The sequence below is a fragment of the Tachysurus fulvidraco genome, chromosome 7 (assembly GCF_022655615.1).
Source record: "Tachysurus fulvidraco isolate hzauxx_2018 chromosome 7, HZAU_PFXX_2.0, whole genome shotgun sequence".
Taxonomy (NCBI): Eukaryota; Metazoa; Chordata; class Actinopteri; order Siluriformes; family Bagridae; genus Tachysurus; species Tachysurus fulvidraco.
In genome coordinates, this window is record NC_062524.1 from 19,780,103 (window position 1) to 19,805,893 (window position 25,791).

General features: G+C 35.6%; 1 protein-coding gene across 5 annotated transcripts in view; it reads right to left on the minus strand.

The window, feature by feature from the left end:
- Positions 1 to 25,791, minus strand: part of adgrb3 (adhesion G protein-coupled receptor B3) — a 152,177-nt gene that overhangs the window by 39,952 nt on the left and 86,434 nt on the right. For 3 of the 5 annotated variants that reach the window (XM_047816627.1, XM_047816628.1, XM_027174484.2), the window contains 9 exons: positions 24,245 to 24,406; positions 22,080 to 22,244; positions 20,009 to 20,173; positions 15,884 to 16,048; positions 14,441 to 14,542; positions 7,335 to 7,441; positions 6,751 to 6,945; positions 5,420 to 5,488; positions 3,763 to 3,871 (listed from right to left, as the gene is read on the minus strand). In XM_047816627.1, the coding sequence (XP_047672583.1) occupies positions 3,763 to 3,871; positions 5,420 to 5,488; positions 6,751 to 6,945; positions 7,335 to 7,441; positions 14,441 to 14,542; positions 15,884 to 16,048; positions 20,009 to 20,173; positions 22,080 to 22,244; positions 24,245 to 24,406 (1,239 nt within the window). The remainder of the gene's footprint in view (positions 1 to 3,762; positions 3,872 to 5,419; positions 5,489 to 6,750; positions 6,946 to 7,334; positions 7,442 to 14,440; positions 14,543 to 15,883; positions 16,049 to 20,008; positions 20,174 to 22,079; positions 22,245 to 24,244; positions 24,407 to 25,791) is intronic. The other 2 variants (XM_047816630.1, XM_047816629.1) reach the window with 1 other exon arrangement.

Below are 25,791 nucleotides of genomic sequence, written 5' to 3' on the forward strand. Positions count from 1 at the left end.
ACTGGACTACTGTAATGCATTACTAGGTGGTTGTCCTGCATCTTTAATAAATAGTCTACAGTCAGTCTAAAATGCAGCTGTCAGAGTTCTTATCAGGACAAGAAAATATAATCATATCACCCCAATTTTATCATCTCTACACTGGCTACCTGTTCAGTTAAGAATTGGTTACAAACTGCTGCTACTTACGTACAAGTCTCTTAATGGTTTAGCTCCCATGTATCTAACTAGTCTTTGAACATGCTACAATCCCCTACAAGTTCTCTGGGATAACAAAACTCTGGACTTCTGGTAGTTACCAGAATGTTAAAATCTACTAAAGGCAGTAGAGCGTTTTCATATAACTTTGGAATAGCCTTCCTGTCAGTGTTCGGGGCTCAGACACACTTTCCCAGTTTAAATGTAGATTAAAGACCTATCTCTTGTCAGTCGTACACATAATACTTCCCATAATCTTGTGCTCTAGTACATGTACATTATCATCTACTGCTTGCTAATATTATGAACAGCAGCTAATTCCTCTCCACTGCTTCTCTTTTTCAACCCATCCTAAGGCATCCAGAAATTGTACCAGTTCCAGTTGTGTTCCGTGTCATAAAGATTTTGGACCTACATTGAAACGAGGCATCAACCCTGTGAGGATCCTAATGCATCTAGAGATTTATCAGCTCCATATATATCCCACTACATGAAGTATTCAGACATACTAAGAGGAGATGCCAACTACACGTGGTCTTTGAGGACAACAGCCTCCTCGTCAATAGACAATTGTTGAACTCTATATTTATAATCACACCCTCCAGTGTCACCCAAATGAGGATGAGGTTCCCTTTCGAGTCCTCTCGAGGTTTCTTCCTCTTCCAAGGGAGTTTTTACAGTACTTGCCACAGTCACCTCAGTCAACTCAGGCTTGCTCATCGGGGATAAATACAATCACATTTAAACATGTCTAATAGTAATCTTGAATTATTATTTTTGTAATATATTAATTTTTGTATAATTAACTTTTTGTATTATGTTTCTTATGTTCTGTAAAGCTGCTTTGAGACAATGTCCATTGTTGAAAGTGTTTATACAAATAACTTTTAACTGAACTGAATTGAATTATATTCAAGATGAAAGAGAAGCAGTGTGAGCTTCGATTGTCTTCAATCCCATTGGTAGTCGCTGCACCAAGTCGTGCTATATTCGGTAGTGTTGCAGCTGCAGGTCACTGTATGTGTGAACGTACTATAATACATGCTGCTTAAGACCATATCTAGGTATTACTTATTATGTACCTTTGCTTTATTAAAGTGGTCAGTTGAGAATCAAGATGTTAATATTATCTATCTATCTATCTATCTATCTATCTATCTATCTATCTATCTATCTATCTATCTATCTATCTATCTATCTATCTATCTATCTATCTATCTATTTATTTATTTATTTACTTTGTACCTTCTCTCTAATCCACTACTCAGAAACTGAGCAAAGTCAAGTTACTGTTCCTTAATAAGATCTTTCATCCCATTTTTTCGACAGGGCTAGCGATTTTTGCACAAAAATATGTACAGCAAATTATATATAATGTACATGATCATGAGAGAGAACAGCATTTTTCTTTTATATATATATATATATATATATATATCATCTATGGTATAGAGGAAAGAAAATCCTGCCTAGTCACCAAGCCTCTTTGCTACTGTATAAAATGGAATGCCATAAATTTAGTCAGAAATGATGCAGTGATATCGTCCAGAGCCAAGTGATTTACATTTGGCCAGAGCCGCAGCATCGTTTTGTCCTTTACCTAAAAGATGCAGATACTAAGCTAGAAATAAGGTTATTTACTACACTAGCAGAAAGAGACATTGATCATATATGTTCCATGTTTATTTATCTAAGAAGTGCACCCTAAAAATTGACTTTATGTCATTTTTTTATGTTAAAGAGCTTATTTACATTTATGTATATAAAGAGAAACCAAGCTAATGTTATTAACTTGAGAGATTTACAGAAAAAAACCCCACAAAATTAAACCTGCATGGCATACAAGACTGGAACTGGCAATCTAAGACACAATCTTTTAAGCAGTTAAATAATATTTGCTATATTATTACATTATTTCCAAGCCTGTATTGTGGCGGCTGCAGCACATTTTCAATGTTTATTTTTTAACAAATAAAAAAAATACATGAACCCCATTAATCTCCTACTGACAAAAGCATCTGAACATCATATGCTTGTCAGAAGTGAAATAAATGATCTGTGGTATTCTTGCAACCACTCATACATTGTGGCAAAAGCTGTTACTGCTGTTTATTTACTGAATAAGTACATTTGGAATATCAAGAGTTTGGCTGAATGTTTTATCATATATTTTCATGCATCCATGGACCAAGTATCATGCAGTGTTGAGACATTTTATTATGTTGTTTTTTATGATTGTGCAGTAGTGCAGTGATGTCAACAGACAATGATGTAAATCATAGAGGCAGGCAATGATCTGGAATACAGGCTGGTGTACTGGAATTACACATATTTGCTAAAAGAGAGCCAACACCACATCTAACACTGAAAGTGGATCCCAGTCTGAGGCAGACACAATACCTACAGTAAAGCAAATAATCCAAGCCTAAAAGCTAGGGGACTGTAGCTTCTTCCTTAAATACGGAAGTGGATCTATATGTCAAAAGACAGTCCGTCACAGATATGAAGTGCCATCTGCTCCGTTAAGCACATCTGCACACCAGGATGTCTGTCGTAATGTAAATCACTCTGTGGGTCTTTGGCCACCACCAAACTGAGTAGTTGGATCTTCATTGTCAAATCTCAGAAATCTATAATGAACAGTTCAGTTCATATACAAATCTTTAAGCTTGTATTGCGCTCTTGCGGAGTTATCTGTGATGTACAGTAGGAAACATCAAGCCAAGTGTGTTCCGCATGTTATTCAATTGGACGGATGCAACATTCATAATCAAAGTCCAGGCAAAATAAGGAAATCTTCTCAACACCAAAATGATGGCAGTAAAGACACTACAGAAACTATTGCTTGCAATTCTATTCATGACAAGATTTATATAAACTGGTCGGTGGGAACAATTAAATCAGTTGAATAAAATGAGGGATCAAACCAATGACATTAATCTCCACTTGTTACAGGTAGGTGCATCAGAAGAAATGGCCATGGGATTCATTTTCTATCTGCCATCACTGCTAGTTGTTGCTATGGCAGCTGTGGAGAACTCTCATGACCTTCTAGGCATTCAAAAACACCTAAGGATTGTTTTAACAATGTAATAAACATCTGCAAGTATTATAAAAAATTCTCAAATTAATGTTATGTTTTTGTCACCAAAGCATACAAAAATAAAATTTTAAAATGCAGACAAAAAAAAGATCTTTGAATCATCTGAATGACACATGAATCACAATAAACCCCCACAGTAGATGAACAGTAATGAGTTCTTTCAATTGTATTATTCTTTATGTAATTAAATTTGGCAGAATAAGTGTAATAATCTTGGTTTATTGATTCCTTTTTAGCTATTCCTGTCAGTGTCTGTTATTATGAACATGCTATGTAGGAGCAGTCTAACATTATCGATGTAGGAATTAAACAAATTACAAATTGTTTCACAGTGACTAAGCAAATCTCCAATCCACATGAGCTGATAAAAAGGAGTATGAATAGTTTATGTTCCTTATAAACCAATATATATAAACTAATCAGTTAAATTCATGTTTTTGATCGCTCATCAAAGGCTTTACCTAAGTTTCCGGTCATCAAGTAAGCATTGTGGAAATCCTTCATGCTGAGGCCAACAATGTGTATGAACTCCTCAATGACCTGCATCAGCTCCACTGCACCAGGATAGATCTAGGAAAAAAAAAATAGTGAAAGGAGAAAAGTGCCACTGAGGTATCTTTAAAGATTTACAGTAATCCAACTTTTGTCTAGACAATAAATGTCGAATTTTGTAATTGTTTTTATGTCCTTTTTGTTACTTTGTGGTTAAAATGATGCAATAATAAACTGCAAGTGTCAACTTATTGTAATTAATACATTTTATATACAGTCTAATACCTGTAGCCTAGTGGTAGTCTCAGAACCAATGTACAAGGCAGAGGCTGAGAACAGGCCAAAATCCATGGGTAGATTGTAAACTAGCAGTTGATTGAGGTATGCTTATAGTCAATTGAAAGATTTATTTATTTATTTTTTGGCCAAAGGTGGGAGTCACAGCCTGTATTATATACTTTATTGTGTCCTGGCCAAAGATTGCTGGCTGTAGTCCTGCCCATAATGAGTTAATTATTAAAATTAATAATTAACGCACACAGAGTCAGACACCTTGTAATGCTGCAGAGCAGTGCAGAACCATGGGTCCTGGATTTGAGCCAGAATCATCAGAGTAATCATGGTAAAAGAAGGCCATTGGTTCTCTCAAGCATTATCTTTGTATCTCCATGGCAACAAGGCTGGTGATGTGCTGTAGGAAGATGTAGTGAGGGAAATAACCAAGACAGGCACCATCTCAAGTAAGGACAAAGAATTTTGATGGATTTCCAGCGTTCATATAATGCTTGCCATCATTTTTGTGTACCAAAGCATATGATTTCAAAATCAAACAAAATTGTTGTTTTCATTTTTGATTTATTATCCAGATTAAAGCTTAATAAACACCCAGTCTTGGTGACAAATATAGGAAGATTGCAGATTATTATGCAATTTAATGCATTGTATTCCCTATGACAAAAGAACATTTAATTTAACAGGCAGGAATTAGGAACCCAGCAGCCAGTGAACTAATGATCCTGACTTTTTTTTTTATTTTTTGCTCCACTACTTTGATTTAGCAATGCAGGTGTTCAGTATTATCTAGAGACAGCAATGTCTTCTCCCCTCCCACATGGAAATACAGCAGACTGCTTTTGTATGCGATGAGAATAAGCTTGACTGTGCCTCATGTTAACCTAATTATCTATAAGGGAAAAGCAGCTCACCCTCATACCACACTTCTATAAATCTAAAACCTTGTAGAAAAAAGGTTGAAATCATATGTTTAAAACCCTGCAGTTCATTTAAGATAGTGTGTTGCAGCAAGAGAGAGAGAGAGAGAGAGAGAGAGAGAGAGAGAGAGAGAGAGAGAGAGAGAGAGAGAGAGAGAGAGAGAGAGAGAGATGGTGCATTATCAAAGACTATTGCCACCATGTGGATTTAGTGAACACTGCAGCTTCTGGCTCTTGCTGTGCTGCATCTGCCAGTTATTTTGCATTCTACATTTAAGATCAGAGATCCTTCACCACAAAATGAACTCACTTGTAACCATATTAAAACCAAATCACTGAATAAAAGACAGACACATATCCTCATGGTGGGAAACCAATATTGTGTGAGATTAATCATTTTTAACACTATGTTTACCTGCTGAGCATCTTCCCATTTTTCACGGTTCTCTTCCTCCAGTAGATTACTGATGATCTGAAAAAAGTTCTGCATAGGGGCAGAAAGAAATCAAGTTTTAGTATAGGTTTGCACTTTTCGAAAAAATAATTGGATCACTATTAAGTTTAATCATCTTTGTTTTTTTGCATGGAATCCAATGCATCTTCTGCTAACAAAATGAAAATGTCTGAATGTGTATGTTCTTATTCTGGGTAGCACAGCATCAGCTAAATTTGTCTGCCCCAACTAACATTAGCACAAGCTTCCCTCATGCAGGTGCTCTATGAATAGACACACACACACACACACACACACACACACACACACACACACACACACACACACACACACACACACACACACACACACACACGCACAAATGACGCATCTCTCCCGCAGTCTAAACAAATGCCATCTTGGGTAATAACAGAAAAAAGCCAAAACAGTGATTTGTGGAGAGATAAATCTGTCAGGCAGTGTCAACATCAAAATGCACCAGTGAAATTCCGGTACTTCCAGTTTAGGAAATGATTCTCAAATACAGACATAGGCATTAAATTCAGGAGCATTTTGGGTGCTTACTTTGAGCGAACAGTAACTGTGTAAGCATACAGGCACAAATGTACATATACATGATATTGGTAGAAATATGCCTCTTTGTCTATCCTAAAGAAGCTGTGTTTCTGCAAGGGTGCCTTTGTTTTCTACGCATATACTCCCTCTGGTGGTTATGCATCCATGTAAACACTGCATGAGTGCACACAAATGTCTTCTTGTGCACACGGAGTCATAAACACAAAGGTTGCAGTTATGCAGAAAGGAGTCATAACTCTGCTAGACAAACATTCATACAGGCACAAGAAACTACACATGGTCTCAAACACAAACTCTAAATACCCTAATTATTATGGCCATTGGGATCCCTTATGACAATGCAATAGATTGAGATGATCTCACTGCAAAGACACAAAGCTCTTCATTTAAAGAGAAATGGGAATATTACTATCCACAGTGGTGCAGATCATTATGAACAATTTCCTTATATTCTTGCAGAAGTCTTACAATTTGTACCAAATGAAAATCTTCAACACAAAAAAAAAACTACAAAATTTGTATTAAAAATGCAATAACAGATTTTTTTGATTTATATAATAAATAAAATGTATATTGAAGCTCTGTTAAATGATCAAATCTGTTAAAATCAAATATTTTATTAAATATTATATTATTTTAATAACTGCAACTCAAACTTCATCAAACTACCATCATAGAGCACAACAGGTCATGTCAAGTAGAAAAAAACCTCTTACCTGCACATCATCTGAAGACGGTTCATAACTGGCTCGTTTAAAAGTGTCAGTGACATTCCATAAGATTTCCACAGAGGAAAGCAGGTCACCGGCATAGAAGTTGCGTCTCTGAGTGAGGTCCAGCAATACTTTGGTTACTTGGGACATTCCATCCCCTGCCAGATTTCTCTGACCCTTCGCAAGGTGTCCCTGGACCTGAGACAGGTCAGAGGAAAAGATTTTCTCATTTATATCTTCTTTTGTTTAATTGTATTGGTTTGGGCATCAGTAAATTGTTTGGGTTAAATAGAAACTACTAAAATACAGGTAAGAATGTCCTAAGACTTCTAACCAAATTTATAGGCAGTGAAGCTCATGCAAAAGAACTAGAAGATCATTTCACGCTGCTCTATCCCTAATTAAATGAAACGGGCATACACAAACACACACACTTTTGCAGCATACAGCTAGGAGACAAGCCAAAGGTCTATTAACTGGGTAGGAAAATTGAAGACTTGAATACAATTTAACTTAGTAGGAAAATGTTCTTTTTCAGTTTCCTCCTGCGAGTTGTTGATCTTTCACTGTTGTGGCTTTGCACCTACCGACTGCTGTAAGTATCTGTATTCATTTTGGATGCATCGAGCATAGCTGGGCTGCTCCCAGTATGCTACCCCACGGTGATCCAGAGAACAACGTCGACTTGTGGTGCCTGTAAAATAGGAGAGGAGAGATACAGAGTAAGTAAAATGAAATAAATATATTATATGATAGATAGGGCTGGAGAACAAAAGAGGCAAATGATATAGGAGACGCAACAATATCGGAAAGATACAATGAAGGCAGGAAACAGAAAATCATAGAAACTGATAGAGTGAGAGTTGATATACTGTGGATCATCTAATCCAGTATATGCACACATATACAGCCCCCTCTTTTCCCCCCCTATAGTAACATCAAAGCATAACACTACAGTACATGAATGTCAATGTTGCTTGCATTCGAACATGGTAATAAAAGTCAACATTTAGCACCTCTGTTATTAATTTCTCTGTCCCTCTGTAAAACATTTACATGTTCTATTCTTAACAGAGGAATCCCTGTTAGAAAACATTTCAACTAGATCTTGGACAGAAATCTGAAACACTTAGCCATCCCGAACTGGCTCTAACTGGGTTTTGACATTATTCAACAATCTGTTAGAACCTGTTGAAGAGTGAGAGAAGCAATGTCCCCTAAAGTATTTCCCCACTGTATAGAACCCTGAGGGAAATATGTACAGTAGTAAAACCTATAACAAGTATATTATACAGTAAGTCAGAGCAATTATCCCTATACATATGGAAAAAAAAATCTATATTAGTACCTGAAATCAGGGTAATTGATTAGATTTAACCTGACTCATCAAATAGCCAATGGAAATGAGGGATCTACATATTTATTTGAGTAAGCAATCACTGTTCCATGCAATTTAGACAAGGAAGGAATACACCCCAAGTGGGATGTCAGTCCATCACAGTGAACTATTACATACATTCACACTTAGGGGAAATTGAGCAATTCAAGTTCATATTCTGGGATGTTTTTGGGACGTCAGAGGAAACCAAAGAGACCCCTTAGAAACCTCACAAAGACACCAGAAAGAAAGTATCATGAGCTCAAGATGGAACCTGGGACCATAGGGTCGTGTTAGCCTTCACCTGCTTCACTGACAATGAAAGTAAATTGTTTAATAAATTATTTGCATGTGTCAAGTTTTTCTTTCTTTCTTTCTTTCTTTCTTTCTTTCTTTCTTTCTTTCTTTCTTTCTTTCTTTCTTTCTTTCTTTCTTCATATTGTTATTCATTTATTTAGCACACTGTAATTTTTCCCAGTATAATGTATGTTTTTTGAAAGTATGCTTTCCCAGTCCTGTCTCCATACCAGTATATGAATGTATATGAATACATTAGATATAATATAATACATAGCTATGAATCTATGATTTGGTCATGTAAAAGGAATTATAGGTTTGAAAATGAAAAACATTCCTAGAATTTTTTTTTCTTTTCGTTTTAGTAAAGGTTTCAAGTGGCATTCATACAGATTACCACCTTTCACACTCAAAACAAGACCTTAATGGTTTTCTACAGTACCGAAGAACCCATGCAGAGACACTGAATGCTAGAGATATCATATTGTTCAATCGAAGTGGTACACAGTTGGAAACACAGACACTCCAAGAGCCCTTTCTCTCAAGTAGGACTACATGCATATATTGTGGTGTATTTCTATAACGGAAGACTGTCAAGTAATTATAAATTTTCTTGCATGTTTGGTTTCAGTAAATTATAACTAATTATAATAAAATAACTACTTTTTCGATTGCGTGAGTGAATGAGATGTGTGTGCCCTGCGATGGGTTGGCACTCCGTCCAGGGTGTATCCTGCCTTCATGCCCGATGACGCCTGAGACAGGCACAGGCTCCTCGTGACCCGAGAAGTTCGGATAAGCAGTAGAAAACGAATGAATAAATGAATAACTTCTTCCCAGTTACCCCAAAAACAACAACAATCATATAAGCTAAAAAGCTTAACACACAAGTATGAACCCATATACACACAGTTTAATCTGCCTGCTCTGTAGCAGTCACACCTGCATGTTGTCTCTGGCTCAAGTCAGCAGTTTTCACCACACTCCACTTCACTTAGGCCTTTCTTTTTCGGCACCTTCTCTCACATAATGGAAGTGAGAGTGACATGGTTGCATACAAAGTGGCACAATGTTGCCAGCAGTGTCAGTGCAGTCCCATTCTGGTCTCAGATAACCCATTTTGTCATAGAAAAGAAGCAATGAAATGAAAAAAGCATAAAAAAGGTTTTTACAAAGAATGAAATATTCAGGTTTTTTGCTTTGACACTTGACGCTGAGCGTACTGTAGGTTCATCCTGTTTTCATTCATCATCTATTATGTTTTTACAATAAGTTTGTAGAAACTACAACATGATCCCACAGAACACAGAATGAGAAGATAAAGAGATAAGCAAGAGAAAGCAAATGGTATTTAAGAAATAGCTTGCCCATTCCATTGCTATGGTGAAGCATTATTTTTTAGGGATTTTTTTTAAGGCAGCACAGGCTGAAGAGTTTGTCTCTAGACTGAGGAAAAAATTAACATTTGGCCTTCTTTAAGAAAACCTGTTTAAGAGCACTCAGGACACAACAGTGACCTTTTAACACAACAGTGACCCAAGAAATCTCAACCAACATGATGTAGGAGAACATGATTGATTCTTCAAAGAGGAATAGATCTAGAAGCATAGAATTAGAAGCATTAAAGCCATAAATAATATAAATAAATAATAAAATAATATAAAATAATATAAAGACATAATATATACATATTCCATGTTTTGGGGAATTTTCTAAATCTTCTTTTTTAATTGAAAAAACAAAACAATTTAATCATTGTAAGGTGCAGCTTTTAGCAAGATGTATTGAATCACACCAAATAAACAAACAACATGTCAAAATTGTAATCTTAAATGGATTAATTTTTACTGTGAAAAACAGGGAGTTATGCCATGTTAGCCCATTTATAACAGGTAATGGAGCTCAGCTAATGGTCAGTTTAGGATTTTCTCTGTTTTTCTTCTTGGTTTCTTCCCTCCTCCCAAAAACTTGTCAGTGCACAAATATGTGTACATTGTACCCTGAGATGACCAGTCTATTTCTGCCTTATACTGTACCTTGTGTTCTGGATCCGAAACAACCCTGACCAGAATAAATCAGGCTAGGTAATGCATTAGGTAAAGCAAGTTAAATGAATGTTTAAAACAATAATAAATGCAAGATTGAATGTAAATTGAAACTAGATTTGTAAAGTTCATCATGACAAACTTTGATGTTGGCTTTGACAATGCAAGTATTCGCAAAGGCCGATGCTTTTTGGAGGCGAGTGGACATAAAGGTTAGTGTTACTTTTGGAAGCTAGTGGTTAGGGTGCCAAAACATTTGGAGACAAGTGGAGACAAGCAGGTGACATCATCCAAATAGTCTTGAGGTAGTTCACCTCCTTGTGCTGAGTGTTTTGATATGTCACATGCCCATCTGGTGCATTATTTTATTTTCACGTGACGTCATGTGGCATCATCAGAATACCCGTGAGGGGTCATTGTTCTGATTGTTTTGATATGTCACATGTCAATGTTGTAAAAGATTTTTTGATTTTGCATATTTTGGGGTTGGGCTGCGAGATAATTGAAAGGCCAGTCGGTACACCAATTTAAAACTTTGTTCAGAGTATCACCCTAAAGGAGGGGTGTCAAACTCAAATTCACAGTGGGCCAAAATATAAAACTGAGATAAAGTCACGGGCCAAACTGAATATTTATTGAAAAATTAACTGCAATTAACTGATATGTAATGTTCAACCTTTTTCATATGGAAACAAACTTTAGTTTTGCTTAAACACAGGATTTGGAACAACTCCTGAGTTCTTTCCCGAGTCAATAACTCCTGAGCTAAATGCTGTTACTACACAAAACGCGGTTGTAGCTGCCTCTCTACATTACTACGATAGAAAAGAGGTGTTATTTGTGTAGTAACAGCGTTTAGCTCAGGAGTTATTGACTCGGGAAACTCCAATCTGTGAATATGCGCCAACTTCCTGCTCCTTCAGTTCTCTCCAGTGCTGGAAAGCTGATCCTATATTAACATGTCCTACTTCTTGCCTTATCGTAAGCCTTTCTTCGCTTTCTTTCTTTGTTTTTATCCTCCATGTCAATGTTAAAACCGCTTTCTGCTTATATCACATATGCACACTGAACACTCTCTCTGCCCATATTGACAAGCCCCGCCCCTATCTGTTCATTGGCTACACGTTTGTTTTGATTTTTGTTTTGATTTTTGTTTATTATCAGCCCGACTCAGTTTTCTGAAGCATTTCTCAAAAATCTGAGACCCTGCCTTTAACGACTGTCAGCAGAGAATGAGGGGCGCTTGCTGTTCGTGACTACACGTCAATACAGTGGCAAGGCATTCTGTCTATGGGAAAAAGGCCATTTTGAGACCCGGTACCGGAAGTACCGGAACTCAGATCGCTTAGAAAAGTAACTGCAACAAACTTCAGACCAGGGTCTACAACATATCCGAATTTGGTGCATGTGGCTCAAAAGCCCTAGGAGGAGTTACTCTTGATAAATTTATTATTAATAATAATAAGCTTATAACAGAAAACACAATGTTGACTTCTACAAAGCCAACATTATGACATCAAATCTAATATCTTGAGACCGATGCAAGATGCAAATTCATTAGAGTGACACTGACTCAGGATTTGATATCTGGATTTAACAAATGCTCCCATTGTGAAAATAAAAAGAAAAAAATGGTAAAAATAGCTGCTCTGTTAAGAGAAAATGAATGCGTGCTTTTAAGATTTCTAAACATGATTTAGAAATGAAAAGGCAATAAATTTGTGAATCAAAAGACATTACTGTAGGCCTCACTTATAGTAACAAGGTAAGTGTGAGCAAACGTATTAGTAAATCTTTTGCATGACATTCAACACAAGAAATGTAGTATTCATAAAAATCTAGATAGTTTAGAAAAATCTTGAATTCAAATGACATCAAATCAAATGTACCATCAGTTCCTGAGTGTGTGTAATTTTACAAATAAAGAGCCTTGACTGGCTTCAAATAAGATTCACTGAAAGATTTTTTTCTGAAATCCATATATACAGTAGACTACACTTTCATGTTAAAGTGCTTTTTGGGAAAATATGGAAATAATAAGACAACAAATTCATCAAGAAAAAAATGCCACTTCAAAGAGTAAAACGATAAAGTCATTGTATTTTCTGCAATAGCTGAGCCAAATGTCTAGAATATAGTAACACTGGGAAATGTTCAACTTACCAACAACCACAAATAAGCAAAATAATTAGTGCACAACATATATTAAACTCCACTGTTCATTGTTGGGATCAATAAAAGAAGAAATAATCCCCACCACCTAATTCTCTGGTTAACCTCCTGTTCCCCAAACTCTGCCATTAGCAAGAACTTCAATACACTAGTTTTTGTTTTAGAAAATTCAGTAGTAATCTCTAATGAAGATTTCCTCCTTTGACATGATTTAAAGCCCTGATTTTAAAATCCCCAAAGTGCTGCAAGACAAGCTGCGCATTACATGTGGCAGCCTACAGCACTATGATTTGCTTCCATATTTTCATGTGTTTTTGTATATATTGCCATGTGTGTTCGGTTTGGGTTCATATCTTGTCACTGATTGTTACCCCATATGTCTTGATTAGTCTCAACTGTTTTCAATTTGTCCTCTAATCCCTTTGTCTATTTAAACCCTTGTGCATCTTTTGTTCAGTTTGAAAGGCCAGTTTCCTTTATGTCCTGCTATTACTAAGCCTTGTATCCTTATATGATCCACAGGGTTCTGACAGACTACATTCCTTGGTACCTGCCTAGTCCTTTGCATGCTGTTTGTAGATCACCTTAAAGGCAGGGTCTCCGATTTTTGAGAAATACTTCAGAAAACTGAGTCGGGCTGATAATAAACAAAAATCCAAACATAAATCAAAACAAACGTGTAGCCAATGAGCAGAAAGGTGCGGGTCTTGTCGATATGCGGCGGAGAGAGTGTTCAGCATGTGTGACATTAGCAGAAAGCGGTTTTAACATTGACATGGTGGATAAAAACAAAGAAAGAAAGTGAAGAAAGGCTTACGATAAGGCAAGAAGTATGACGTGTTAATATAGGATCAGCTTTCCAGCGTTGGAGAGAACTGAAGGAGCGGGAAGTTGGCGCATATTCACAGATTGGAGTTTTCCGAGTCAATAACTCTTTTAATAAATGCTTTTACTACACAACTAACACCTCTTTTCTATCGTAGTAATGTAGAGAGGCGATAAGGCAAGAAGTATGACGTGTTAATATAGGATCAGCTTTCCAGCGTTGGAGAGAACTGAAGGAGCGGGAAGTTGGCGCATATTCACAGATTGGAGTTTTCCGAGTCAATAACTCTTTTAATAAATGCTTTTACTACACAACTAACACCTCTTTTCTATCGTAGTAATGTAGAGAGGCAGCTACAACCACGTTTTCTGTAGCAACAGCGTTTAGCTCAGGAGTTATTGATTTGGGAAATTCAACTTTACTTAAGACGCCAAGGCGCTTTTTTCCTTCTCGATCGGTGAGTAACGTTGGTTTTGCTTGTTCTTCCCTTCAGCTATGATAAAGACACATTTCTTTCCATTCGTTGAATGGGTTACGTATGTATGTGTGAGCCCCATTTGGGTTAGGGGTGTGTTTGTTTTGGTGATTTCAAATGTAGACATTGGCTTTCAAAAATCGGAGACCCTGCCTTTAACTGTGGCCTTGAAAAACTACTAATAGCTGCACTTAATATACCGTCTACCTAAATTTGTATCATCTTCATGCCTGTATCCTAACAAACTAAATTTATAATTCAATTCAATTTATTTGCATAGCACATTTAACAATTCACATTATCTCAAAGCTGCTTTAGAGAAGTATAGTAACAGAATAAAAAAGTTAAGTTACTATATACAGTATCTTTAGATTTATACACAGTAAAAGCAAAATTTTATTAAATAACTGTGTTACTGTTCAAATCCATTTACCATCCTCTATTAATGCAGTACACATTCATGATTTCTGCTTTATCTTAAATATTAAACTTCCTCCTACCTGTGGCATTTGGTGGGCATCTATTGAAGGCTAATTCTCCAGATGGCGTTCTCCTCCACATCATTGAAACTGCATAGTCCTCTGGACAAATCTCATAGGGAGCTACACAAGAGCAGACAGAAAGTCAACATTTAAGTAGATGTTTACAGTCATGACAAGAAAATACAGAAAATTGATGTTTTATGTGGTGACACAACCGTCATTCCCAAGCAAAGAATACTAATTATTTCTAGATGTGCTTTCTTGCAGTGTAGCAATAAGAACGAATGCTTATTGCTTATGTTAATGTTACAAACAAAAAAGAAACAGAATATAAGGAAAAAAATAGGAAAAATCTGGAAGTTTGAATGAAGGGCTACGTGCATTAATTAATGTATTTGGACAAAATTCCTTACATACAGTTGTGCCTTTGCATACCTTGGGATAATTTGCAAGATGTGTACCATTGTGTAAAGAAAACATTAATTTTTCTTATAGGACTATATGTTAATATGTAAAGCATAACAGAATGGTCAAGAGTCAATGATCAAGAGTTTGCAAACCTTTAGTTCTTAATATTGTGTATTGCCCACTTTAGCATCAATGATGGCATGCAGTCTTTTGTAATAATTGTGCATGAGGTCCTTAATTCTCTCAGGTGGTGAAGCTGACCATTCTTCTTGGATGCCTCCAATTCCTGTAAATCTTTTGTTTGTCTTGCACAAACTCCACGTATGAGATCTCTCCAAAGTTCCAAATGATACTGAGGTCTAATTACAATTACAATGAGTTACAGCTGTGGAAACTTCCATTTAATAGCTATTTAAAACTCTTTGTGTCGACCTGTGTTTTTATAATTTGGCCAAATATTCAAGGATATGTTAACTTTTGATCAGGGCTGTTTAGGTGATTTGAGTTATCATTAGGTTTTTAAAAAAATGTCAAACAAGTGTGTGATAATTGGATAAATGAGTTTGTGTGTGCACTATCCTTAAATAACCCAAACCAATTATTTTAGGGTATGCAAACTTTTAAGCACAACTGTACATTTAAATAAATAATGATCCACTGCAGAACCCAAACAATTAGATGCACACTCTGCTTTCCTTCAGCTTCCTATTGAAAGATATTTAAACTAGTTTAGGTGATTTCAGTTATCATTAGGTTTTATAAAGAAGTCAAACAACTATGTAATAATTAATGACTTCATATATGCATTAAATAAGAAAAAATTCTAAAAATAAATATATAAATAAATAAATAAATAAATAAATAAATAAATAAGAAGAAGATATTGTTTAGCAATTTATTTTAGGGTATGCAAAATTTAAGCACAACTGTACATTTAAATAAATAATAATCCACCGCAGAACCCAAATAATTATCTGCACGCTCTGCTTTCATTCAGCTTTCCTTGCTCTTGTGAGCATAACTGAATCCGGTGCTTGTTGTCCAAATGGTTACCTGGGCAACGCTGCTCGCTGCATTTGTGGACTTCTTCTCCATTGCCTTCACACTGTTGCCCTGTGACAGCTAGGCCTTGGCACACCCGTACACGCCGCTGCCAGCCTCCATCACATGACTTTGAACACCCACTCCATGGGCCCCAAGGGTTCCACTGGCCATTTGCTGTGACACACAAACACACACAAATAAGAAAGTTTGCACTACTTTTCACAAAACGAATCATTTTTATGAACAGTAATGAGATTTGACCTCTATGTGAATGCCATTTAAAATAACAGGATATTTGCTCTGAAAGTGACACATACAAAGGTATAGCGTGATGAACTTTATAAATTCATGTTATGAATTTGACTCATATGTTACCTTTAAAGTGACTTGAGGGTTTCTTTAAAATGGACATATTTTATGGCTCCATATGAAAAGCTTTCAGAATTTTATTTCAACTCTAAATTTAAGCAATAAATATCAAGTGCAATAATGAGAAATGTATTATAAAAGGGTGTTGGGCAAATGTCTATAATTTCTTGCACTTTACCAATAATAAAATATATTTTATGATAAAACTTCAAAAGCTGTCAGCATAGTTTATGGTGTGTTAACGAATAGCATAAAATTCTGCATTTAAAAAGATGGCCCTGTTATGGTGCTATGATAAATAACAAACGTAAAATGTACAACTTAAGCATACATAAAGACACCCTTTTGCTCCATGTTTACTTTTAATATAAAGCTCAAAGTAGATTTTTTTTATATAAAACATTTTCCTGAAATGCAAAAACTTGCCTTTAATCTAAACCATTTAAAATTCCTATTTATTTCTAAAACCATAAAAAAAATAATAATTAAATAAAGGTTTTAAAATATAGGCTTCAGTTCATGTAAGTAGCTCAATGACTGTAAACATTTAGTGTACTAATGTCTATGCCAGGTCTGAATCAACATTTATATTTTAATTTCAATTCCTATTAAGCTGATTTCACCAGGCACATTATCAGTGCATTTGAAAATGTCTTGAAAAATCTTTTATTTATTGGTCAAAAATTTTGCAATAGAAATTTGTGCAAAGGATTTGAAACAAAAAGAAAAAGTGTGCAAAGAAATCACAAAAATCTGAGCACAGAAAACACAGACTCAGTGTTTAAATGGATAATTAGACAATTATATGAATAACCAGTTTAAAATACTGTATTTTGCCTTCAACATTTCTTTTTGAATTTTGTTTGTTGTTCCAAATGTCCAGAACACTGTACAATTTTGCAGCATTAACTCTCTGCACTTTTGGGCCTTGATTGTTAGTTTAGCAGCTAACATTATAGGAAAAAATGTTACCTGCAGTGCTGCTTACCCATAACACATGACAAAATGGGATCACTCTCAGTTGGATCAAATCAGGGATCAATTCATTCACTGAAATCAAACCACACTAGAATTCACTTAGAACAGTACTGACATCACCTCAGTCAGGCACTTAAACATACTCCTGACTGATTGCAGTGTTGTTACCTGCTTAAATGAACCAAAAGGTGAAAGCACCCTCAGTTTACCTGCTGCATAGAAAATCACTCAACATTAGGATACGGCTCTTCATTGAGAAATGATATATTCATTTCTCATGCTGCTGATATGATACACTTCTGTGCAATACAAATCTGAAATCTAAAGATCAGATTTCCTACTTCATAATAATATGCAAGAATAATGTTTTCTATTGAGGGTGAGTGTGACAAATGGCTGCGGATCAAAGTTTAATTGTTATCACATTAATTATAAATCAAATATTAGAAATACCATCACATAGAACGGCAAAAAAATGAGTGTGAGATTTTTTGTGGTATCTTTTCAGATAGAGAACATATTGCATATAGTTTACCTGAATATATTTAGCTTCTTTTTAAAACATGATTTGTGTAGATGGATCATGTGCCAGCAAAACAGGTTGGATTCTACAAGACCTCTGGAGGGGGACTATGTTATGTGGCACCAAGACATTAGCAACAGATAGATTAAGATATGTAAGTGACTTAAAGTGACTTATGCACCTGATTACTGTATATTAATGCAGACACTGAGCAGCCATTATATTACAACCACTGACAGGTGAAGTGAATAACATTGATCTTATATCACATGTCAAAGAATAGGATGTTATGCAACAAGTGAACAGTCATTTCCTGAATTTGGTGTGTTGGAAGCAGGAAAAACGGACATGTGCAAGGGCTTAAGTGACTTCGATAAGAACCAAATTGTGATAGCTAGATGGGTCAGAGCATCTCTAAAACAGCAGGTCTTGTAAGGTGTTCCCAGTATGCAGTGGTTAGTATTACCAAAAGTCTTCTATGGAAGGACAACTGGTGAACCAGCAACATGGTCAAATGCCACAGCAGAGTTACTGTAGCACATATTGTTAAAACATGTAATGCTGGCTAAGATACAAAGGTCTCAGTACACACAGCACATCGCAATTTGCTAGGCATGGGGCTTCGTACCCAAAGTCTGGTCAGCGTGCCCATGCCAAGCACCTACAACTAGAACGTGAGCATCAGAACTGGACAATGAAGCAGTGGAAGAAGGTGGACGGGTCTGATGAATCAACTTTTATTTTACAGCATGCCTGGCTGTCTGTACAGTACAGTATGTGCATTGCTGACCTGGGGAAGAGACGGCAACATGATGCACCATGGGAAGAAGAGTAAGCTGACAGAGGTAGTTTAAAGCTCTGGATGATGTTCTGCTGGGAAAGCTTGGGTCCTGGCATTCATTTGGTTGTTATTATGACACAAACTATCTACCTATACACTGCTGCAGACCAAGTATACCTTTCATGGTAATTGCCTACCCTAATGGAAGTGTGCTCTTTAAGTAAGACAATGTGCCTTGCTATAATGCAAAAAATTGTACAGGAACTATTCTACGAACATGGCAAAGAGTTTAAGGTGTTGGCCTTCAAATTCCCCAGATCTCAATCTGATCGAGCATCTTCGAGATGTACTGTCAAACAAGTTTGATTCAAAGAGATCTCACCTTACAACATACATGCACAGCTTCAGAAGTTTTATAGAGTCCATGACTCAAAGGGTCAGAGCTGTTATGGCAAGTGGAACCTGCACAATATGTGGCATTTGGTATTAATGCTATGGCTAAACAATGGATATAACAATTTAAAACAAACATGTCTTGTAATCTGAAAAAAAAAATAATAATTACTGATCAACCTTACAATTCAGGAGATGATTTTCTTAAAGCATTTAAAAATTGTTTACATATAAAAATGATTTACTATGTTTATCATTATCTTATGGAAGTCCATGCATTATTCTATTTTTTCTTTCTTGTTTTGTCCTGACAACTTAAGTTTCTCATGATCTCTGCATGTTCCCCATTTGTAATGTGCAATGGATTATTAAAATGTTAAGCCTTTATTCTCATAAATACTGTCAATTATTTTGTATTCGTTTTGTCGCACAATTGATATGTTAAAAAATGAAGAATGTTTTGTATCAATTTATTTTTCTGTGATGTAAGAGCTTGAGGATGCTTGCTTTCTTCTTTTAGCTCTGTTACCGCTAAGTATCTAAAAGCCACGACCCTAAAATATATTGCTGCTAGTTTAACTGTGCTTTCAGAAACAGCAGCTGGATAAAGATGCAGACATCAAAGCCTCCTTCATAAGTGCCTGACACGTATGTGAAAGTTGTCAATCACATGAGTCCCTGATTAAAGTAAAAGCCAATGCGATCGTCCATGATGCTTATTTACTGCGCTTTTACTGTCTCTAGAACATGTTCTTATGAAGAGATCACAAGAAAGTTAAGTGATAAGAAAACAAATAAAACAAAAGCTAATAATGCATGGCCTCTTAGGACTTCTTATTATCTTATAAAAAATATTTCATATAAAATCATATTTATTTTAATGATTTTAAAAACTGACTTATTGCCACAATGCACTATACATTATTGTGAGATGCGTATACATATATCATGTACATAATTATTATTTATATTATGATTTGAATATAAGGACTTTCTATTTGCTCACTTTCTTTCTTTAATGAAGAATAATAACTAAAAAAAAATTGCAGTAGTCTCTATCTGTTGAAGTTTCAAATCCAAGAGTTTTTACCTGTGCACTCAGGGTTGTGGCACTCTCGGCTCTCGGCCCAGTGGCCGCGACACTCTGAACCACCATGAGCAGCAGCTGAGCACTGCCTTTTTCGCTGCTGCGTCCCATTGGCACAGGTCACTGAGCAATCACTCCATGCACTCCATTCCTGCCACTGACCATCCACTGGAGCCGGCCAGAGACAAAACATTAAATAGTATTCAGTTTGAGACCACAAAAAAATTGCATGCATCAAAATCTAAAAATTTAATCATGGCCTTCTGTACTGTATATAGTAAATAGTGACTGTTTATTACATATTCTATGTACTGTATTTAAGGTATTTATCTGTTATGGAAATACTTTTATTATATTGTTGGTTATACGTTCCTTGTGAATTATTTTGTATTAGATATTTGATATGAACCACTCGTAGTGATGAAGTCTGTATTAAATGCAAAGCAAACTCTGGGCAATAAATTATTTATACGTTCTGTATAAGTCGGATTACAAAAAAAGGCAAACTAAAATAAAGGGAAATAGAATCTCTCTCTCTCTCTCTCTCTCTCTCTCTCTCTCTCTCATAAAATAATGCAATGCAATAACCTTTTCAGCAGTTATAATTCTTTGAGAGAAATGCTGGGGTTGCCTGAGAAGAGCATGAATGAAAATAAAAAAATGGTGTTTGGCAACAGAAGATGCCCTGAATAAACTGAGTCTACAGGGAAAAGAGATGCTGTGGGGAGAAGAGCTGCTAATTGCATGGCTTTTTTTCTGCTGAATGGGCTGAAGCTTTTAAGGAGACAAACAAAGCAGTCTGCTATCGGATGGAGCGCAATCTGTCAGTTACCCCATCACAGCCAAGCATTTGCTGTACAGAGAATCTCATCATCACAAATCTGCCTGCCATTCATGGACAATTGCAGCTAAGCGATTTTCACTTCAACCCCATGTGTCGCGTCATCTCTATAACACCAGATCTGTTCTGTGAAGAAACAGGAAGTGCAGCTAATCTAATAAACCTTGGCCAGCTAGCCGTGGGCAGTTTTGCGTATGATTTTGTCTGCCTCCCAAAAAAGGGTGTAAATTAGTGCCATGTGTATTGTTCGAAGCAATACAGGCAGTGTTGCCAGGTGTGTGGATTTCCTGCAGTCTACTTTAGAAAATTTTGCGTGTTTTTTATTCAGTCACTGTTCATTTATTCATTTTATTCATGACAAAATGCTTAAAGAAAAGGTTCTACTTAGATGTCACTAAAACAATTTATAAATTGAAATAATTTATCTAATAATTTAGAAAAAACCTGTTTTATAAGTTGTAATACTGGTTGTTAACTGCGATAGTTTTGACATGCAGATTTGGCAGCTAATATATGGTCCTAACAGATATATACATATACACTATATCACAAACACACAGCTTCTAGATTATTATGCAGAAAGCTGCCATTTTTATTAAAAACAGTTCAAACCTAGTAATAAAATGGCATATTAGCCATATTAATGGTCTCCACATTTTTGTTCTCAAATAGAATAAAGGCTTTCTCATTTTCTCTTAAGCAGCAAGCTATCTTTTGCCTCCTGAATTGGCTATTTTTGCCATTTCATATGGGATTTCCAATCAAAATGTGCACCTAACATGGTACATTAATAGGTTTTGCCTGGTGCACTTTGAAAGATGAGGTACTTTGGTAAACCGAATATAAATTTCAGCCTTTGCAGCATTAAGTTATGCTTATCTCTGCATGCATGTATGGCTAGGGATTGGAGTGCTTAAATATGCATTCATACACCTTCAACTATATATATATATATATATATATATATATATATATATATATATATATTTCTCCAGCCAAAAGAAGTTGGAAGTGAAACATCACCATATTGAGCCTAATTCCCACCTCATTCTTGAAAGACAGCAGGTTTGAGTACGTGCATTTGTGGAATGATCATTCGATTTTTGCAGCAGAATGTATTATGACTAGTGGACAGAAGGAGGAGGCTCAGGAAAATGTGATAGGAGTTCCATTGGGAGAACTGAGGAAGTAGAACCTCAATCACCAGAGAGAAACAAAGAGAAGGAAACAGACCTGGGCATAGTGCGATGTTGCAGAGTTTACTCTGAGTCTCTGGGCCATCACAGCCCCTACCACCATGCTGAGGTGGTGTGCAGACTCGGGTTCGGGTGCGGTGACCCCGACCGCAGGTAAAAGAGCACAGACTCCATGGAGACCACTCCTCCCACACACCATGCACTGCCAACACAGGAAAGTAGTTAAGATACACTGGGACATCCCCACACACCCACCTCCACATACTTACTTAAACACAGAAATCGACGTTTTATTAAAAACATCTTAGTAGTACAGAAAAATCGTCAGGAAAGAACCATGCATCTTAGAACATGTTAAATGGATGAAAATGCACATAGAGTGATTATAGTGTTAATCACTTTAGAGGTCATATTAAAAAAAAAATTTACTGTAAAGCTTGTTTTCCATCTTCTGTAAACTGCATTTAAAACAAAAACAGCATTTACTATGGTATGAGAAAGTACAAAAATACCTAATGACAAATATTTGACACTGTTATTCATCTTGAACACAGTCTGAATCTTTGATTCATTAAGGCTGTGCTGCGATTCAATAATATTTGAAGACTTTATCTAACCACAGCCTGTTCTTTTTATGCTAAACTTCCAGCTTATGGTCCAGCTTTTGTTTTCTTTTCTTTTTTTATTCTAATAACCTCAAAATTCTTCACATGCCATGGCATAGGTTATCAAAAATCCCAGGTGTGTGTTCACTCTTGGTTTACTCTCAGGGCATATGTTCTCTCCCAATGTCCTTAATTTCTGCAAGTGAATCCGTCTTGAATTTCCAAGTGAGTATAGAAAGCTTTCAAACGTTTCTAATCAAAAGCTAAATAAATAGAAAGCCTTTTTTTATCATCTAGGTTCTCACTTATAAAGAGAGTGGATCAGAATCTATACTAAACCTCTGACCATCACCTGCTTCAGACTACAATATTGAAGCAAGACTGAGCAACAGCCTGTCTGTCATTGTACTGTCTTTGTACTGTACTTCTGCAGGTCGGGTTTAGAAAGTGTTCCAACACTTATATAATGAATAGATGAACACATTTAAAACATTTTGCTCACAAACAAAAAAGACACTGGAATTTGAGATGGTTTGCTTAATTTCTTCATGGAATTTGAGTGTTGAAGGCACAATATTTAATAATATAAAGTGCATAGACAGGCATAGCAAAGGTACATGGCCATATCGTGTTCCACACTACCACTGGATTCAATTAAATATATCTTATTCAGAATTTCTGGCATACAAAAATTCTTGACATATAAAACTACTCCTATTCAAAAAAATATGCACAATTACATAGAAAAAGAGCTATATATCAAAGAAATATCAGTACCGGGGCATTCTTCCTCTTTTTTTACATACTGCTGTAAACCCACCAGTATGTTTTTTGTTCATGAAAATAATTTTGTTTTCCAGGAATTTTGACTCCAAAGACGAATGCACTTCATTGCATTTCAGTGCAAAAATCAAACAAGTGAGTGGCAATTTCACTAGCTTAAGAATGATGATAAAAGACAGGGTTAAATTCTTACCTTATCATTTTTCACAGTGTAATTTTATATATTTCTAGGATTTCAGTCAAGGTTCTTTTTTTAAATTTCTTGAAAAAAAAAAAAATCACCCACCCCCACATAGTAACCAGGCAACTACAAATCAGACATTTGTAGCTATGTTAATTTAGATAAACTGATCATATTCACAAAAATGGAAATTACAAGAACTACATTAGTTCATATTATATAGAATAGTTCACATAACAACCTATCTTTAAAGGTTGCTCTGTTATGTTCAGATTTTTCTTTGCACCTAAAAAGGTCAAAAACAATTTAGATAGTGACTTTATGATATTAGAATCATTTCGTTTGAGATTTTTGTTTGGATCAGAATTTTAAAATAAAAATCTTCTGAGCAGTTATATTTAAACACAAATTACTTTCTTTAATTGAAATTTTTTTTTTTTATTTGTTAAAAGTGTAGTGGATGAAGGTGATAATGATTAGTGTACACTGACTAGGAAAATAGATGAAAAAACATAAAACATGACATATGACAGTGACATGACAAGAAAAATTCATTAGGAGTAAATGAGAAGAATAATAACAATTCAGCAAACAGACAGGAAGTGCCACTGTGCATCTGTTGGCTAACACTACCTGGACAAGGGGCAGTGTTATTGCAAACCCTTGATTCTCTTAAAGGGCCGCTGCAGAGTGTTCCGAAAGGTGAGACACATGTTCTTGTTCGCACCTGCGCCCCTTGACCACATGTAACTGAGCAAGAGCTCCACTGGGACCACTCCTCAGCACCTGGGTCACCTGTGTAGGAGAAGGGTGACACCAGTTAAAAGCAGCAACAAGGTCACATAACAGCCCGAGAGGGTAGGGCCATTTGGAGCGGTGCACCAACAAAAGTTACGTAAGGTGCCATACAGGATATATTATATTTGCATATTTATGCTAAGTGGGAAAGGTAATCTTTAAACGTTCTTTAAAAATCTCTGAAAGTTTTTTTTATTTTTTTTATTTTTAATGTTTAAACAGAGTGAGTGCCAAAATATGGCAACTATCCAGAATGTTAAATAGTGAATTCAGCCTCATATATCTCTATATGAAGATTACTGCAAATAAGTCAGATTAATAATTTAAAGAATTTATATTTGACCCAAAATCATAATAGTTCAAGTATTGAACGTTTGGTCACCATGTAACAGATACTATAAGCAGGTACTTATGTCCAGATCTAAAACTACTGGCTAAATGTCATCTTAATATTTACAATTAAGGCATGCAAACAACATAAAAAAAAACAAAGAAAAGAAGATAAGGTAAACAGAACTAATACCAGAAAAAAAGCATTAAATGTGATAGAACATGTAGAATGCATGCAAGATGGCTTACAAAAGTTAGAGAATGACCTGTGATGAATGTTAGTTTGCAACTACAGTTGTATTTAAAAAAAAAAAACAGATCATGTCTGTGCTCAACTATGCTTGAGTTTTATTGACCTAAATGCCAGTTCAGAGTTTCTTGACTTATTTATTTTTGACACAGGATTGACAAGAAATGAAAAGAAAATCAATATAACAAGAGGGGTGATCCTCGGTTGTATTCAGCAGATCACAGCAAGTAAGTCACTGCTACCATGATGTTAACTTTCACTTTCACATTCAAAATACTACTGAAAATGTGGACAACATGTGACTTACACTGTTGCATATAAAAGATGCATCTAAGACTGGCCTTTATTGACTTCCTATACTGCTGCTACATTTATGTCAGACAAAGACAAAGTATTATTTTTTAATAATAAATGTACAATGGATCAATTGTATATAAACAATTGTATTAGTTGTAATTCCCCAATGAGCGATTGCATGGCTGTTCCAAATGCAAACAAAAGTATGGAATTTTTTTTCCAGTAGACTGCCTGTCATAGGTAAGAAAATGCATTGTATAACATTATTATTTTTTTTTATTTATTTCAATTTTTGAAATAAAAAATATATAGACTAGTCAGACGTGAATGATATATCTTCTATGCGGTGGACACTGATATTCAAAATTCTATTATTTTTCTTCTCTAATGTTAGAAAAAAAATTAGAAGAGCATTATTGAGCTGATCAAAGATTTGGTTGAAAGTGGATCAATTTGGTTATTTTTTTCTATTCTTTTTTTCTGCTTTTTTAATGAAGCAGTGCAA